The sequence below is a fragment of the Vanellus vanellus genome (genome assembly GCF_965231255.1).
Source record: "Vanellus vanellus genome assembly, chromosome: 3".
NCBI lineage: Eukaryota > Metazoa > Chordata > Aves > Charadriiformes > Charadriidae > Vanellus > Vanellus vanellus.
The window spans coordinates 47894490-47910148 of NC_138907.1; the positions used below are offsets into that span (position 1 = coordinate 47894490).

Below are 15659 nucleotides of genomic sequence, written 5' to 3' on the forward strand. Positions count from 1 at the left end.
GGGGCAAAGAGAGACCTCGGGAAAAGATCAGGGGTGTCCCCCAACCTCAGGTGATGTGGGAGTTATCCTGGGAAAGTTATCCAAATTCCCATCCATCTTTCCCTCTCACATCTCCTGTAGCAGTCCGTACCTTTTGCCCAGCTGTTACAGCATCTTGCCCAGGCTTTGCATGCTGGAGACGTGCTTCCTACCTACTGACACTTGGTATTTTCTCTATTTCCTTCTTCCCCAGGTGAACTATCGGGGCATGCAAGTGCAACTCATAAGGATAAGGAACCCCTGGGGACAGGTTGAGTGGAACGGCCCTTGGAGTGACAAGTGCGTGAGCTGTCCCATATACACTGGTCTCGCAAAGGCCAAATCTCAGCTACTGCTCCACAGCTAGCTTTCTGCAGCCCCAGCTATTCCCTGGAAATTAAATCAAGAGTTTATACATGCTTAACAGCATCACTGCCATACTACGTCACACTCAGTATTTTCAAAGCTACTCACTTAAGGGGACATTGTCAAGGTTGTTCAGCCCCCAAAATCTATCATTAGCAAAAATCATGCATTAATATAAATGGGCTAAGTTAATTTTAAGACACTCGTAATTGGAAAAATTATAGATTTGGAGTTATTTTTTTTATTTTTCTGCAAGCCTGTTGTTGTAGTACTTGTAACACAACATCCATACTTTGTCGCACTGCAGATAAGTTGAAAACAGGTAATACCTGTTTCTCAACTTATACCTGCCGAAGTTGAGGAAGGGCACAAAACCACAAGATTGATCTGAAAACCAGTTTGGTTTTGCTACCAAAGGAAAAAGAAGTGAAAAAGAAAAAAAAAAATAGTAAAAAACAAAACTATATTCCCCCCCCCCACGCATACACTTTTCAATATAATTTTGCACATATGCATGGCTTAATTTTTGTTTCACTTTATTCTGTCAAGTTTTTCCTCTTGACACAGATGTAGAGGAGAGCAGCCATAACCTATCTGGCCCTTTAAAACTATCGAGCCATGTAGTCATCTGTAGGACTACCTTGAATGTCCCTGTCTTTAACATGACTCAGAAATAAATGAAATATTTTCATAGCAGCTCAGATCCATTGTTAACTTGAAAAAGAAAAATGTGGGTAATTGGTATGTATAGTGAATGATTAAATCTCAAAAATATTGAGAGGTTAGTATCAGAACAGACATCTGGCAATTCAGGTTGTTTATTGAAAAGAACTTTGATTCTGCACTTGGGAGTATTTCTAGAAGTCAAGATGCAGAGGGACTTGCAGCTCAATACAGGAACCTGTATTAACATTTTGCAGTGGTTGCTGGAATTAAAAACCTTAACACAAGGTGCCTGCTAGTCCCTGTTTGTTGTGTTAGATTGGAAATGCAGTAGGGAATTTCCAGTTTTTCCAAAAAGCTTTAGCAGTTTTTTGCTTGGTGTTGACCTACTACAGCAGGAGCTGTTGGGGTGAATGAAAAAGGGAGGTGAAGACTTTGCCTGGAACCCCAGTTACTTCAGCAAATCTCTCTGTACAGTGCAAGGAGCCTATCTGGTTCCCATTGACTCAATTTTGAAGAAATGCCTGGTCTTAAATTACTGACAGACCTAAAAGAAGAGACGGTGCTACAGATGGATAACAGATTTAAGGGGGGACATGACCAAAATCTTGAGGTTTACTGACAGCCCTATTATACCCAACTCCAATACCTGACAGCAATCCCAACTCTGAGTGCAGGGAATGTCTCATACAGGAAGACCCTGGAGAAGCTTTGGGATCTTTGGCCCTGTCCTGCTTCCAGTTACATTAGTTGGGCCCCTGCCACCATGTGAAGTGACAGCAGGGTTCAGGAAACCTCTTAAAAGAATCTGTGTTTGTATGTGCTGCTCAGGTAAAACACATCTGGAAGAAGAAGAACAGCCTGCTGCTGTGTCCAACCAGTAATTCTGAGCCAGGAAAAATGAATTGCCATACAGTCACAGTAAAGCTTGGGTCTGTTTTCTTGCAGCTCTCCAGAGTGGCGTTTGGTCAGCCCATCGGAACAGAAACGCCTATCTCAGGCAGCGCTGGATGATGGAGAGTTCTGGTAAGGCATAGGATTTTAAAGTGTGTGGCTACTCAGAAATCAAGGTGCAAGTGGCCAAAACGAGTGATAAAGGAGAAGTCTCTGACTGAGGAAATGCTCAGTTTGCTTCTAGGAGAGTGCAGGTAGAACGGTCACTTGGTTTTTGGTGTGTTTCATGTGTGCACATGTCTATTTTAATAACAAAACCTTTTTCAAAGTCAGCTTAGTTAATGGCATTAGCATATTTCAAATTGTGTGTATCTGCCATGAATGTAACACCCTTTAAATCCTTACCATGAACAAAGGCAGGGTGTCCAGAAGAGAGCATTGTATTGCACTGTATCACCCATAAAGTGCTTTCAGGGTTGATGCTAGGCATACACTGGAAGGGAAGGGCGTCCTGAGAAGCAATCATACTTGTTACAGAAAGTAAAAGAACACCAAGAAATGTGTGAAATGATTGAAAGGTTTAAGAAAAGATGAAATGAAATGGAAAAAAAAAAAAAAAAGTGGTGGAAATTGCTTTAGAAGTGTGAGGTGTTCTTTGTGCCAAAATCACGATCTCGGATCGAGCAGATGGCTGACTTGCACATGTATCAACCATGCTGTGCACTACTGACAATGCGCCTGACCACAGTTACTAGGGCCACCTCTTTTACACAGAGGTAAACCAAGAGAGGTATGCAGTGGGGCTATTTCAGATTTTTCCTGCAAGTTAAACCTGCAAGTTCAACTTTAGGCCCAAAAAGTGATTTGAAATCGACAATGCACCATGTCAGGTCAAATGAAATTATTTATCCCAGACTTTCTCTAGAGGGAAGCAGGTCTAGTGGCTTAAGTATTACTTAAGTATTTTTACATAAGATATTTTGAGTTATTTTGCTATTGACATTGCAAATGCAGCAGGGCATTTCCAGTTTTGCCAAAAAAACTTTTGCCTTTTGTGGTTTTGGGTCCTTTTTTGACCTGGCTACATCTGGAACTTATGAAAAGGAGGCAAAGACTTTAGCTGGAACCCAAGTAACTTCATCGAGTCTCTCAGTACAGAACATGACTTAAAGCCTGACTGTGTAATGGAGGTACAAATGTGCAAATAGGCATACAGCAAGCAATGAAATTCATTAAAAAGTTATCTGTCCAACAGAGATAAGCTGATAGTTAAGTAAATCCTTGGAAGGCAAATAAAAGTTAATGAGGTTTAGCATACCCAGATGAATGTTTGCCTTCCTCATGCAGCATCTCAGCCATTCAGAGCAGAAACAAAACCCATCGGGACTGAAATTTTTGCTGAAGGGGTTAAGTGGACAAAAATCATATGCATAAGATAAGAAATGCTTCCAAAACCAGTCAGACAAGTTTGATACCAGATAAACCCTCCACCCAATCCATCAGACTTACTTTTCCTAATGCCTTTTGACTTGTGTGTATTTCTCTAAGGAGTGTTTGCCCCTTTGCCCCATTTAAGCTACACCTTGATGGTTTCCCCATCAGGTTTCACATACAGACTTTGCATGAGCAATGGATATGATGTATCCCTAAAGACATTAAAATGGTCAGGTGAGGAAAAAGATGAACATAGCCGCTTCTCTCCAGCTCTCAGTTTGCTCCTTCTGTGGTCCTTGCTGATGCAGTTTAGCTGAGGAGGTGGAGATTGAGCTGTATTGAGCAGCTGTGGACTTTCAGCCAGTTTATTCAACACTCTTGTTGGTGACTTATCACAGAATCATAGAATGGTTTAGGTTGGAAGGGACCTTAAAGATCATCTAGTTCCAACCTGCCATGGGCAGGGACACCTCCCACTAGAACAGGTTGCTCAAAGCCCCATCCAGCCTGGTCCTGTACACTTCCAGGGATGGGGCCTCCACAGCTTCTTTGCCAACCCATTCCAGTCTCACCACCCTCATAGTGAAAAATTTCTTCCTAATAGCTAATCTAAATCTATGCTCTTCCAGTTTAAAGCCATTACCCCTTGTCCTATCACTACATACCCTTGTAAAAAGGCCTTTTCCAGCGTTCTTGTAGGTCCCCTTCAGATACTGGAAGACTGCTATAAGGTCTCCCCAGAGCCTTGTATTCTCCAGGCTAAACAACCCCGGCACCCTTAGCCTGTCTTCATAGGAGAGATGCTCCAACCCTGTGATCATCTTCGTAGCCCTCCTCTGGACCCGCTCCAGCAGGTTCACATCCTTGTGTTGAGGACTCCAAAGCTTGATGGAGTACTTCAGGTGGAGTCTCACCAGAGCAGAATAGAGGGGGAGAATCACCTCCCTTGACCTGCTGGCCACACTTCTTTTGATGCAGCCCAGGATACGGTTGGCTTTCTGATCTGCAAGTGCACATTGCCAGCTCATGTTGAGCTTCTCATCCGTCAACACCCCCAAGTCCTTCTCCTCAGGGCTGCCCTCAATCCATTCTCCACCCAGCCTGTATTTGTGCTTGGAATTGGCCCAGTTGCCCTGACTTGACTTATCTCCCTGGAAAGCTCAGGTAACCCTCATGAGGTGCTTTGAAACCTGCTGCTAGAAATAGTGAGTAGCAAAGTAATAAGGTCCTCAAGAGTTTGAAACATGTTCTCCATGACGTGCATTATCTTTGGGCTTAGCAAATAACATAAGGTGCGGTCTTCTTGTTAACCACAACCGGTTTCTACTGAAGTAGACTTAACAGTAAGTTTTTCAGTCAGCGACCTTTTTGTATAAAATTTCTTAATATGTCTGGAAGCTGAAAGAGAGCCCAGAAAGCCTACTATGCACTCATGAGCAACTTCTGTAACTGTGCTACTGGCTTTGGACCCAGCTTATTCCATGTGCTGACTGGACACAGAGCAACGGTAATTTCACCTACTCAGGCTCATTTCTGTTACAGGAAAGAGAAGAAGAGGAAGAAGAAATATCTGTTCATTCTCATGTATTTTGTTAGATTTCAGCCTAGGGGGAAAAGGAAGGCTAGGAGAAAGGGTAGTGCATGGAGGGAAATGAGGTCAAAAACTATGGAACTTTTAAAGCAAGATAAGCTTCATATCATCAGAGTGTCTTCAGTCAATGCAAAAAGGCAGCGTAGCTGTAGAGGACTACACGGGATAAGGCAGCAAAGGTGGGAAACGTGGTCTGATAAGAAATTTTGTCCCTTTTGTTCTTTGGATTTGTGAGGACCGAATAATATCTTTATGGTAACATGTTAAAGGCCTGCTGATTTCATTAAACACCCCAAGATATTTTGGCTACATATTAGCAGTTAAGATCAGTCTTGTCCAGGGCATACAAGATGATACTTCTACTAAATGTGAAGAAGACATCCTGCTGTTGACTAAGAAATCAGCTTCTCACTCACCCTAGTCCCTTCCCTCCTAAAATCAGAGGTTCAGAGTCTTCTCTTGCCTTCACCAGTACAAATCCAGGACAGCCCTAGGGCAGACAGAACAGGTGTTTTACCGCTTAGGAGCCAAACTGATCTGTACAGTGCAACTTCTTCATCTGCTTTGCAGCATGTTTTCAAAGAGCCCAGAATTGTGTTGTGTGGTCAGGAAATTGAGTCACTAAGAGACATATTTTGCTATGCTACCCCCGCTCTAGTGTACTGAGCATCAAAATGAGAATTAGCGGTGCCTAGGGCTAGCAATATATGGGAAGGGCCAACAAGAAAGAGGACAGAGCTTAGGAAAGCAAACCCTGCTGTTTCTTCCCACACTAAAACCAAGTTGTAAAATGGCCCATAGCAAGTGTAAATTAACACCATCACAGACATCTACTTCTTATGCAGCAGAAAAGCGGATCTACCGCTGTCCAGTGAGCTACACTAAGGGCTAGCTGGGTCCTATCTGCCACTGCTGCAGACAAACATGTGGTCTCGGAGAGCTTTTATTCTCCTACTACTCCATTTTGTTGTTACACATCAGCCACTGGAGGAAAAGCGTAGTCATAGAAGTTCATGTTAGGGAGGAGACAGCAATTCAGAGCAGAGGATGGACCAGGATGCTAAAGGCCTAACACCTCTCCCCACTTTACAGAGGGAGGTTCAGCCTACCAAGGCTACCCTCAGCCTTAGGACATACGGACCTCCTCTCCTTGCACTGCCCACCATGCAAGTTCTTGTCTGTTAAGAGAGCTTCCCTGCTCTGTTCCCTTTGCCCAGGGCTGCATACCATGCCCAAATGGGTGCCTGACTCCAGCTGTGCCTTCTCTTGGCTCTTTGCTCAGTCCTGAACACCAGGCTCCTTGGCCACAGGTCTGTTGGTATTATTTTGCCCCCTTACTTGCTAGATAAAATCACATGGATTATCTGCTTCTCCGCATGCTGAGCAGACTAGGTTCAACCAGCTCAGCCCGGCAACTGAAAAACATCCATATTGCGGTATTTGTTTCCTTCTTCCCATGGTGATATATATGTGTTCACCTTGGGCATGAAACAGACATAGTGCAATCTACATGACACAGTAGCAGGCAGCAATGTTCGTACCACCTTCAAAGGCAGGTTGGATCACTACTCAAATTGAAACACACCCTTTGTCCCTAAAGTTTGGTGTATGTTTTTGCAAGGTCCCCGGCACCCGTAAAGGAGGGGAGGGCAAGCAACTTGAGCCTAGGCACCTTAGCAGAGGCCCAAATGTGACTTTAACTGCAGTGCAGACGGGCTAGTCATGGCTTGGCTAATCCATCACCACGTTTCCCTTGTAGTGCTGTCATGCAGCTGGCATTGAACGCAGAGCTGATTTGTAGGCAGACTTGGCTCCTGCACAGATGCCTGCCACCCTTTGGTTGGCTCTCCAGCAATATAGATGCAGACATTAAAGCCAGGATGATGTTGGTGAAATACCTCTTTCCACAGTAGGTTTTGTGCCAGCGTTACTTCTTTTCATCTTATACTCAGCTGTAACCGAATAAAATCATCAGAGTTATAAGGCTGAGAGAGCTGGGACTCTTTAGCCTGGAGAAGAGAAGGCTGAGGGGAGACCTTATTATGGCGTACAAGTATCTAAAGGGTGGGTTGAAGAAGGATGGAGCCAGGCTCTTTTCATTGGTTCCAAGTGACAGGACGAGGGGCAATGGGCACAAGTTAGAACACAGGAAGTTCCGTTCAAGTACACGGAAACAGTTCTTTACGGTGAGGGTGACAGAGCACTGGCACAGGCTGCCCAGGGAGGTTGTGGAGTCCCCTTCCCTGGAGATTTTCAAGACCCGCCTGGATGCAGTCCTGAGTAATGTGCTCTAGGCAATCCTGCTTTAGCAGGAGAGTTGGACTAGATGATCTCTAGAGGTCCCTTCCAACTCTGATAATTCTGTGAATTCTGTGAATAATGTAAAAAGAAAGGTATAACAGCTGCCAGAATCAGACCCAGACAATAGGGTTGTCTGTGTTTTACACCACAGTGAGTAAGAGCTAGCTTCTCCCCTGGTGTACATTGGCATATGTCCACGGTCACTGAGATTATTAAGATCCACACAAGTCGGTGATCTGGCCCCGGGACGCTGGGGAGTAAATACTTCCGCTGAGCATCCTTCACTGAAGTGAATTACTGCCTGTTCCTTCCCATGTCTTTTGCTTAGGATGAAATTTGAAGACTTCAAAGTGCATTTTGACAAGGTTGAGATCTGCAACCTGACTCCAGATGCCCTGGAAGACAGCGCTGCCCACAAGTGGGAGGTGACCATCCACCAAGGGAGCTGGGTCCGGGGATCCACTGCAGGAGGATGCAGAAATTTTCTAGGTAAATAGATACTGTTTTGAAAATGAGAAGCAGACACTGAAGTCCTTACCCACCCTCAGCCAGCTCTCCTGTTGCCCCATAGCCACAATTGTGGGTGCAGGCCAGACCAGCTGAGTCTCAGCTAGCAGGAACCAGCCAAAGGGACAAATGGTCATATGGTCCAACTTGAGACTTTGTGGTAAAAGAGGTGCTTTCTTTGCTCTCAAGTTCGTTGGATCTGATTTGCCTCTCATTTACATTTGGATGAGCAGGACTAGCTCCAAATAAGTCACTTAAACTGCAGCAGTAAGTGTAAAATGAGACAAAAATCCAGGTCAGCCAGCATGTTTATGTGGCTCTGAAGCAGCATCACAGATCTGAACTGTGTTACTCCAGACTGGCACCAGCACTATGGGATCGTTGTAGCTATGTAGTTTTAACAAAATCCCATCTGACAACTTTATTTAAACCATGGTAACTTAATAAAATATCAGACCTAAAATCTTTTCTACACCACGTTCCGTGAAGGACTTTGGGATTTGGCTTATTTTCTGCAGAGCTTAATGGAAAGAAGCATGACAGCTAACGGAAAACTAAATTTGAGCAAAACCTCAGCTTAATTGTCCTTTTTGTCTTCTTTTTTTTTTTTTTTTTTTTTTTTGTAGTAGTAGTGGTGATATTATTATTCTGAGGCAAGAAATTCTCTGGTATTCTTTACATTGGCAGAGACTTTCTGGACAAATCCACAAATCAAGCTGCATTTGACAGAGAAAGATGATGGGCAAGATGACTGCACGTTCATAGCAGCACTGATGCAAAAGGATCGCCGTAAACTCAAGAAGCTTGGCGCTGAAATGCTAACCATCGGCTACTCTATTTATGAGGTACTCTATTGCTTTTACAGCACAGTAGCCGCACTGTCAGTATTAGCATCCTTCTCTTGGTTTGTACTCCTGCCAGTCATCATGTATTTTTAGGGCCCTTGCTCTTAAAATAATCTTCCTAGTTACATCAAGACCCACAGAGAATTTTGACTTGGTTGGGTTGGAGTCCTCTCAGAGGAGGATTTAGGAGTCCCTGCGGAGCCATGGGTTCCCAGGATAGACTCCTCAGCCCCATTGATTCTGTCATCCCCTGCCTGGTTCCCAGAGGGGGGATGTTGTTTCTTTTGAGCCTCTTGGGGCTCGTGACACACAGGGGTATCTGTCCCTGAGTGAGGTTGGGACTGGCAAATCTGTTGTCACTGCTCTGTGACACTCCGCCTGGGATGGTGATATTCAATGGCAGGGAATGTTTAAGCAGGAAGACAATGTCCCAGCATCCTCTTAGACTGCCTTCTGGGTGGGAAACGACCACTGGAAATGGGTCCTTGCCGTAAGGTGGGAGCTAGGTTGCTGCAAGCACCTGAGTGAAGGGGTGAGATTCAGGGTCACAGCCAGGGGACAGGCTTGTGCCAGGCATAGTTTGACTTCATGATTGTGAAGGGGGCAAGGATGACCCCTGGCGCACCACAGCCAGTGCAGCACTGCCTTCATTTCTGTCCCTAGAGCCCCGGAAGAGACGGACACTTGGGCAAAGACTTCTTCAGATACCACCCCTCCAAGGCCAGGAGCAAAACCTACATAAATTTAAGGGAAGTATCCAACCGATTCAAGCTGCCTCCGGGTGATTACATTCTTGTTCCGACCACATTTGAGCCACACCAAGAGGCAGATTTCTGCCTAAGGATTTTCTCCGAGAAGAAGGCCGTCACTGAGTAAGTCAGCAGTGAGTCCCAGGCCCTCCAGTGCTCACCCACGGATGGGGCCAGTGGCTCCCTTGGGAGGGTCTGGCTGCTTGGTGCCCAGCCCTATGGCAGAGCCTTGGCATGGGAAGCTCCTGGTGTTTTTTTTTGCATTTGACCATCTTTGCTAAACCTGACGTTTTTTTGAAGAGGGGTTTAGGAGGTGGGGAAATAGGGCTTGCCATGGTGAATCCTCTGGAAGCTTGACAAAGAAGGGTTGCTAGCTGCTTGATACTTTTCGGTGATCTGTGAATACAGCAGTGTTTGTTTCCTCTCAAAGTTTGTCCAAATTAAAATTTTATTTTTAAAAGGGGGTAATGGGGAAAAAGTGTGTGCACAATGAATAAGGAATAGGATTAATTCTTTAGCAGAGAGCATGTACAACTGTGTCCTCCCTGAGTCCTGCTTAGAGTCTGCTTTAAGGGCTTATACCAAAATTTAAACAGTGCAAAAATCTGATTGTCTTACGAATTTTACCTAAATTTAACCTGTTCAGTAAAAAATAGAGTTTTATCATTCACCTTTGGAAAATGTAATGAGCAAGCTTCCTCTCCAAGCAGATGTTGAATATTTTCAGGTACTGAATAAGGTTGTCTTTTCTCCAGGGATCTGGATGAAAACGTTGCTATTGATCTCCCTGAGGTAAGTCTACAGAGTTAAAATAGCAAGAGAATAGCTCAGCAGAAGCCAGCACACACTGCTTTTACTGTCTTTGGCTAAAACACGTTCATTTCACAGGAATGTTACACAATTGCCAGCTTTGTGTTTGTGACTGAAACAGTCGGTTCTGCTGAATATGGTAAAAGAGCTGTAAAAAATAAAAATCATAATCCTTATGCTTCTGCATCATCTCTAAGGCAGTCAGCGTCAGCCAGCACCGGAGGCGGGTATCAGCCACCACGGGTGTGCTTTTAGGACGCCCGTTAACATCAGGGAGGCACATGGCCATTCACATCCTTTAAAACTCTATTTATTATGAAAAAATAAGAGGCAAGAGAATGTCCACAGACCTACGCTCATTTAGCATACAAATATCTTTATTTTACTTATCAATATCCACAGGGCTAGATAGGGAATGCTTGATATGTAAGTGTGCCTACTCAAATGATTAAATTCTTTTTGTTTCTGAATGGCCTGGTCTGCCCGCTGAGCACTAATTGCAGCTGAGTCTGAGTCAGCTCCTGTTTAAGTGTATCCCTGCAAATAAGCCATTAATTGTGGTGTGCCTTCCCATGGAAACAAGCTAAGCCAAGATCTCACGTGTCCCTCTTTAGTAAAACTCTCCTCCGGGGACCAGCTCACAAGTGCCTCTCCATTTCTGGGATCCCAGGGCCATGTTCAGTGGCAAAGTAAATCTGTTTACCTGTCCCGGTATCATTAAGGGACTGCATCCAAACTTGAGCAGAAGGAAGTGAGGAACATACATACAGTGAAAAAAGTGTAAGCGGCCAAGCAGCATCACCCAGGACACTCTGGTGACGGTACACTAAATAGTGCCCATGCTGTATCTTCTGTGGGCAGAGAAAACAAAGCCCAACACTTTTCTTCCTGTGCTGTGCTGTTGCCTTCTTTTCCCTCATTTTTTTTGGCCCGAGAACTGCTCCCTCTTCCCATGGTCACCCCCACTATATCAGTGGTTTTACACTATTGCATCTCTCTGCTCATCAATGTAGACTGAAGCCTGGACTCTACAACCCATATGGCTGCACTGAGGCACCTAACCAGCAGCCGTCTGAAGGTGCTTCCAGGCCGAGGATGGCTCTGGGTAATGTGCCAAAGTGCAGCCACCTCTGGCTGATGCTCTCAAGAGGGGTGAGAGGTCCCTGGATGATGCCTCTGGAAAGAGCTCAGTAGAACTGTAGTTGTTCAAGGACCAAGGAAGCAGAGTGGTGCAAGGGTGGGATGAGAGGAGAGGTGTTTTCCAGGATGGATGGTCTTGGTTTTGAGACAGCCAAGGCAACGGCACGCCACACAATCGCCCAGGCAAAGGAAATGGGGGCTGAGGATCTCCTCGGACAGCTAGATGGTTGGGAGGCCTCGGGTCTAACAATCTTTAGGAGCATGTGTACCCTTACGTTAAGATGTACTATGGTACCCTGGTGCACAGAGAGGCTGTGTGCAGGAGAAATCTCAAATTTTACAATTCTTATAATGAATTGTGTGGTTGATGTTGCAGCCTCCAAACCCAACCCCAAGCCCACAAGAAACTGCAGAAGAAAAACAGTTCCGGGCACTGTTTGAGCAGATTTCAGGAAAGGTGAGTGCAAAACCCTTGTGGGCCATAGCAAGATGTAGAAAGAGGGGATACACTTCTGCTCCCACTCAGGGCCAGGTGAAACGAAAATTACATATTTTGGGAGGAATATGCTTAGTTGTAGTGTGTTGTTTGGGCACCAGATGTCACCATGCCTTATGTCTACATGGAGAAAGGTGCAGACCCTGGTGAGCAAGCAGGAGGACCAAAACTAGAACTCAAGCTCTGAGGGAGCCTACCTGGTTCAGTGTCCATTTGCAGTTCATTTTTCTTTGAATCAATGGTTCCTGCTGGAGACCTCTTCCTGCTTGAGAACTCCTCCTGCTTGAGATCTTCAGACAGCCTTATGCACAGCAACACTCCTGTATTTTGCCAGCCCTTTAGTTTTTAGCCTTTTCTGGGTTTTGTATGGTTCTCTTTTCCTGAGTTGCAATAAAGTACAGATGGGTGATGTTTGTGTTTTCTGAGGTTTTTGGTATGTCTGATTACAAAAACATTCAAGTAACAGATGCTGCACTGTTGTCTGTTGCTTTTTTTTTTTTTTTTTTTTTTTACTTTAGGACATGGAGATAGCTGCAGAAGAGCTCGAATATGTTCTGAATGCTGTATTAAAAAAAAGTAAGTGCTGATAAAGTCTAAGTTAAGGGCTGTACAGAATTTTATAAAAGATGCCATTAAATTCGCTTACAGATGATGATAGAAAAATAAAGGCTGTGTTATGACTCCTGCCTAGTGTCCTCCAGCCAGCCATGGCAGAGCCAGGAAAACATCTGGTCCATGATCTAACCCCAAACTTGCTCTGCCGCCATCACAATCCAAGTCAGCTCAGTGTGACCAGGTCTCCATTGCACTACTGCTCTGCTGTGGACAGACAGGCACCAGGCGGGGACTTGTAAGACCTGGACATAGCTCATGCCTGTTACAGGCCCTTGGTACAATGGGAAACCTGTTGTTTTCTGAACCTCATCTCCTGATTTATGAAAGAAGGACAGTGATCCCTGTCATGTCTTCAGTAAATACCTGCTCTGTCTAGACTGTGACCTCTCTGTAGTCTTCATCTTCCTGTGTACAGGTCCTCCCACAATGAGAACTAATAACCAGCTGTCTTTGCTTATGAAATCTGATTTTCTACTTTCAGTTTATAAAAGGCAGATTTGCTCAATCACTTCTTTCTTATTACTGACCTTTTTCAGCAAAGAACATCAAATTCAAGAACTTAAGTCTCATGTCATGCAGAAATATCATTTCTCTTATGGATGTATCCTTTCAAAAGAAGTGCTTGTGAGGCTAAATGAATACTGAATATAATTGTCTGTAGCATATCAGAGAGGGATGTGGTAATGTCATGGCAAAACACCACCCAAATGAAAAAGTTATGTGAAAATTGATTCCTGATTTTTATTTTAGAAATTTAGGGTTAGGAGCTTCAAGACAGACCATTTTCTACTGCAGACTTAGAAGGAGATGCTTTAATGTTGAGCACCTATAAAAGTAAATCTCAAATTACTTCCATATAGAACAGTGCATTTTTCAAGCTGTGGTTTCTTTGAAAACGGCCTAGAAGAGATAACTCAAGAAAAGTCTGTTGTCTGGAGGGGTAAATTCACCAGCCAGAGTTGTGCATGCAAGTTATGGGTCAGAAAGTAAGGATCAGCAGAGTGTTGAAAATTGGTGATATCAAAGCTGTGGGTTTTTTTACAACCAGATCAAAAGCTGGAAAATCTGATCTTTCAGCTAGATCCTGGAATTCCAGGAAGCAGACGTGTGGGTGAGATTTTTCTGTCCAAATTTAGGCATTTGTGGTGTAGGTGGCTACATCTAAGCTAGCTTTCTAGACTTCCTTTGTAGATAGTGAAGAGGATGGTGTAATTATGCTTGTTCTGGATGCACCTAACTGTGAGGGATGCTAAATGACTGCTCAGACATTAGGTGAGATGAATCATAGCCCTGGTACTTCCCCACCAGGTTAGTCCTTTGCAACGTTCTGGTGCCTGTTGAGTTTGCTTAGAATGGTTTCTCCTCACGTAGAGCTCTTTTTTGCGGTATGCTTTTCTGATAGACAATTTTGTTACACTTGAGACAAAACAGATACAGTCCTGACAAAGCAAGTATCTAACTTTTGGTTTATGTCTTGCTTGTTCAGCTGAGAAGTTCTTGTCTTTTGCTTTTATTGCTCCAGTCCATGACAGAGGTAACATCCTCTCAAACATTTCTAACAGAAAACCAAAACAGGCAAAATTTTATCCTGTAAAAGCTACGTCCATAATGTTAAAATTCAGTGCAGATCAGTCACCATGCATATGCAATAAGAAACAGGGGACCAGTCCTAAACTTCCTCCCTTGAAAACCAAGCTTCTGTAGGGACCTGGTCCATGTTCACATCTCATCCTTACATGGTATTGGGACAGAGCCAGGGGCTGCACTTAACCCAGGAGCATGGCAGCAGTCCTTCCTACGTTTACTATTTAGGATATAACTAAATAGTTTCCATGATTTGCAATGCTTCCAAGCAAATCTCTGCATAGTTTTGAATAAATGGGGAGACGTCTCTTCATCTGCTTTGGAAGCGCGAGGAATGCAGACACAACCATCACACTGTGGACATGGTATTTGGAGCACAATGGAGGAGCAAAATGACATGAATGTGAACCCGAATCAATGCTGGCAGAGTCCCGTCCATGTCATGTGCTACGAAATTTTCTGGTTATAGTCACTATGCAGTGGCACAGAGCGGGGTCAGAGCTCTACATGACCCCAGGAAGAAGAACCCGGCTGGGTAAAAAGTGATAATGCAGGAGTGATAATGTCCCTGGATATGTGGGTGCCCTCAATAATGTCACCGGTATAGGTGCTTAAGTAACGGCAGGCGTTAGCTAGACCCTGCTTGGCACATTTTAACCTTTGTGGATGCTCGCTGAGCTAGTGTCCATCTAAGCAAGGGCTTTGTCCTAACAACTAAGATGGAAAGAGGAAGGGGAATGGATGGTTGGAAAGGGAATGGGCCCATTCCTTGTTTAGCATTTCTGAGCAAGTGCCCCCTCCTGCAAGGGAGCTGTGCTTGGATGACATCACTAAATCAGTAAAATAAGTATTAAGACTCTCATACTTCAGGCAGAGGGAATGCCAGGCAGATCTAATCCCTGCCGCTCAGAACTGTTCTACAGACATTTTTTTCAGACCATAAGGGCCAGATTTTGCCAGTCTCACCCCACAACTCCCATTAATTTTTGTCTGAGCCATTGCAACAGACCCTGGTCTCTAGATAAAAATACTGAATAGCACATTGGTTGACTAACTCCTTCAAATACAGTAGCAATTTGTTTTAATCAGGTCATTTAATTGTCTGAATCATTTATATCCCATTTATATCCAAAGCTGTTCTTGCCTTAGAACAATCTGTCTTTCTTTCTCCCATAGAGCCTGCATTGCTCAGCTGTGTTTTTATATCACATAATGTTCCCCAAGTGTCACAGCCACAGCCATAACTGTAACTGCTTGAGCTGCACCTCATGAGAAATCCCAGTATTGGTTTCAGAGGCACCTTAGGCTTTCCAGGCAACATAATGTTTTCTGCTTAAAGGAACAGCGCGGATAAATCCAGACAGAATTTGGACCTTCACGTAACAAATCCTTTTCCTTAAGTCAGATTACCAGACCAGTGGCAACGGGAAACTGGAATTTAATGAGTTCAAAGTTTTCTGGGAAAAAATGAAGAAATGGATAGTAGGTGACATTATTCATTGTCTTTTTTTCTCCATTTCATTAGCTATTTCCTGCATAGTTTATTTTGTATGCACAGACAAAAATGGAGACAGGAGTGTTTACAAGCCACGAATTTTAACTCAAAACAAATGTTTTAAAAGTATGGGGGCTTGTTTTGGATGGTC

At 44.1% G+C, this 15659-nt stretch overlaps 1 protein-coding gene across 1 annotated transcript in view; it reads left to right on the forward strand.

The window, feature by feature from the left end:
* Positions 1 to 15659, forward strand: part of CAPN9 (calpain 9) — a gene marked incomplete at both ends in the record, with an annotated part of 29168 nt that overhangs the window by 9431 nt on the left and 4078 nt on the right. Inside the window, 10 exon segments of the mRNA XM_082481461.1 lie at positions 233 to 318; positions 1996 to 2073; positions 7596 to 7756; positions 8462 to 8619; positions 9283 to 9491; positions 10124 to 10160; positions 11695 to 11775; positions 12333 to 12390; positions 12966 to 13030; positions 15427 to 15495. Coding sequence (XP_082337587.1) covers positions 233 to 318; positions 1996 to 2073; positions 7596 to 7756; positions 8462 to 8619; positions 9283 to 9491; positions 10124 to 10160; positions 11695 to 11775; positions 12333 to 12390; positions 12966 to 13030; positions 15427 to 15495 — 1002 coding nt within the window.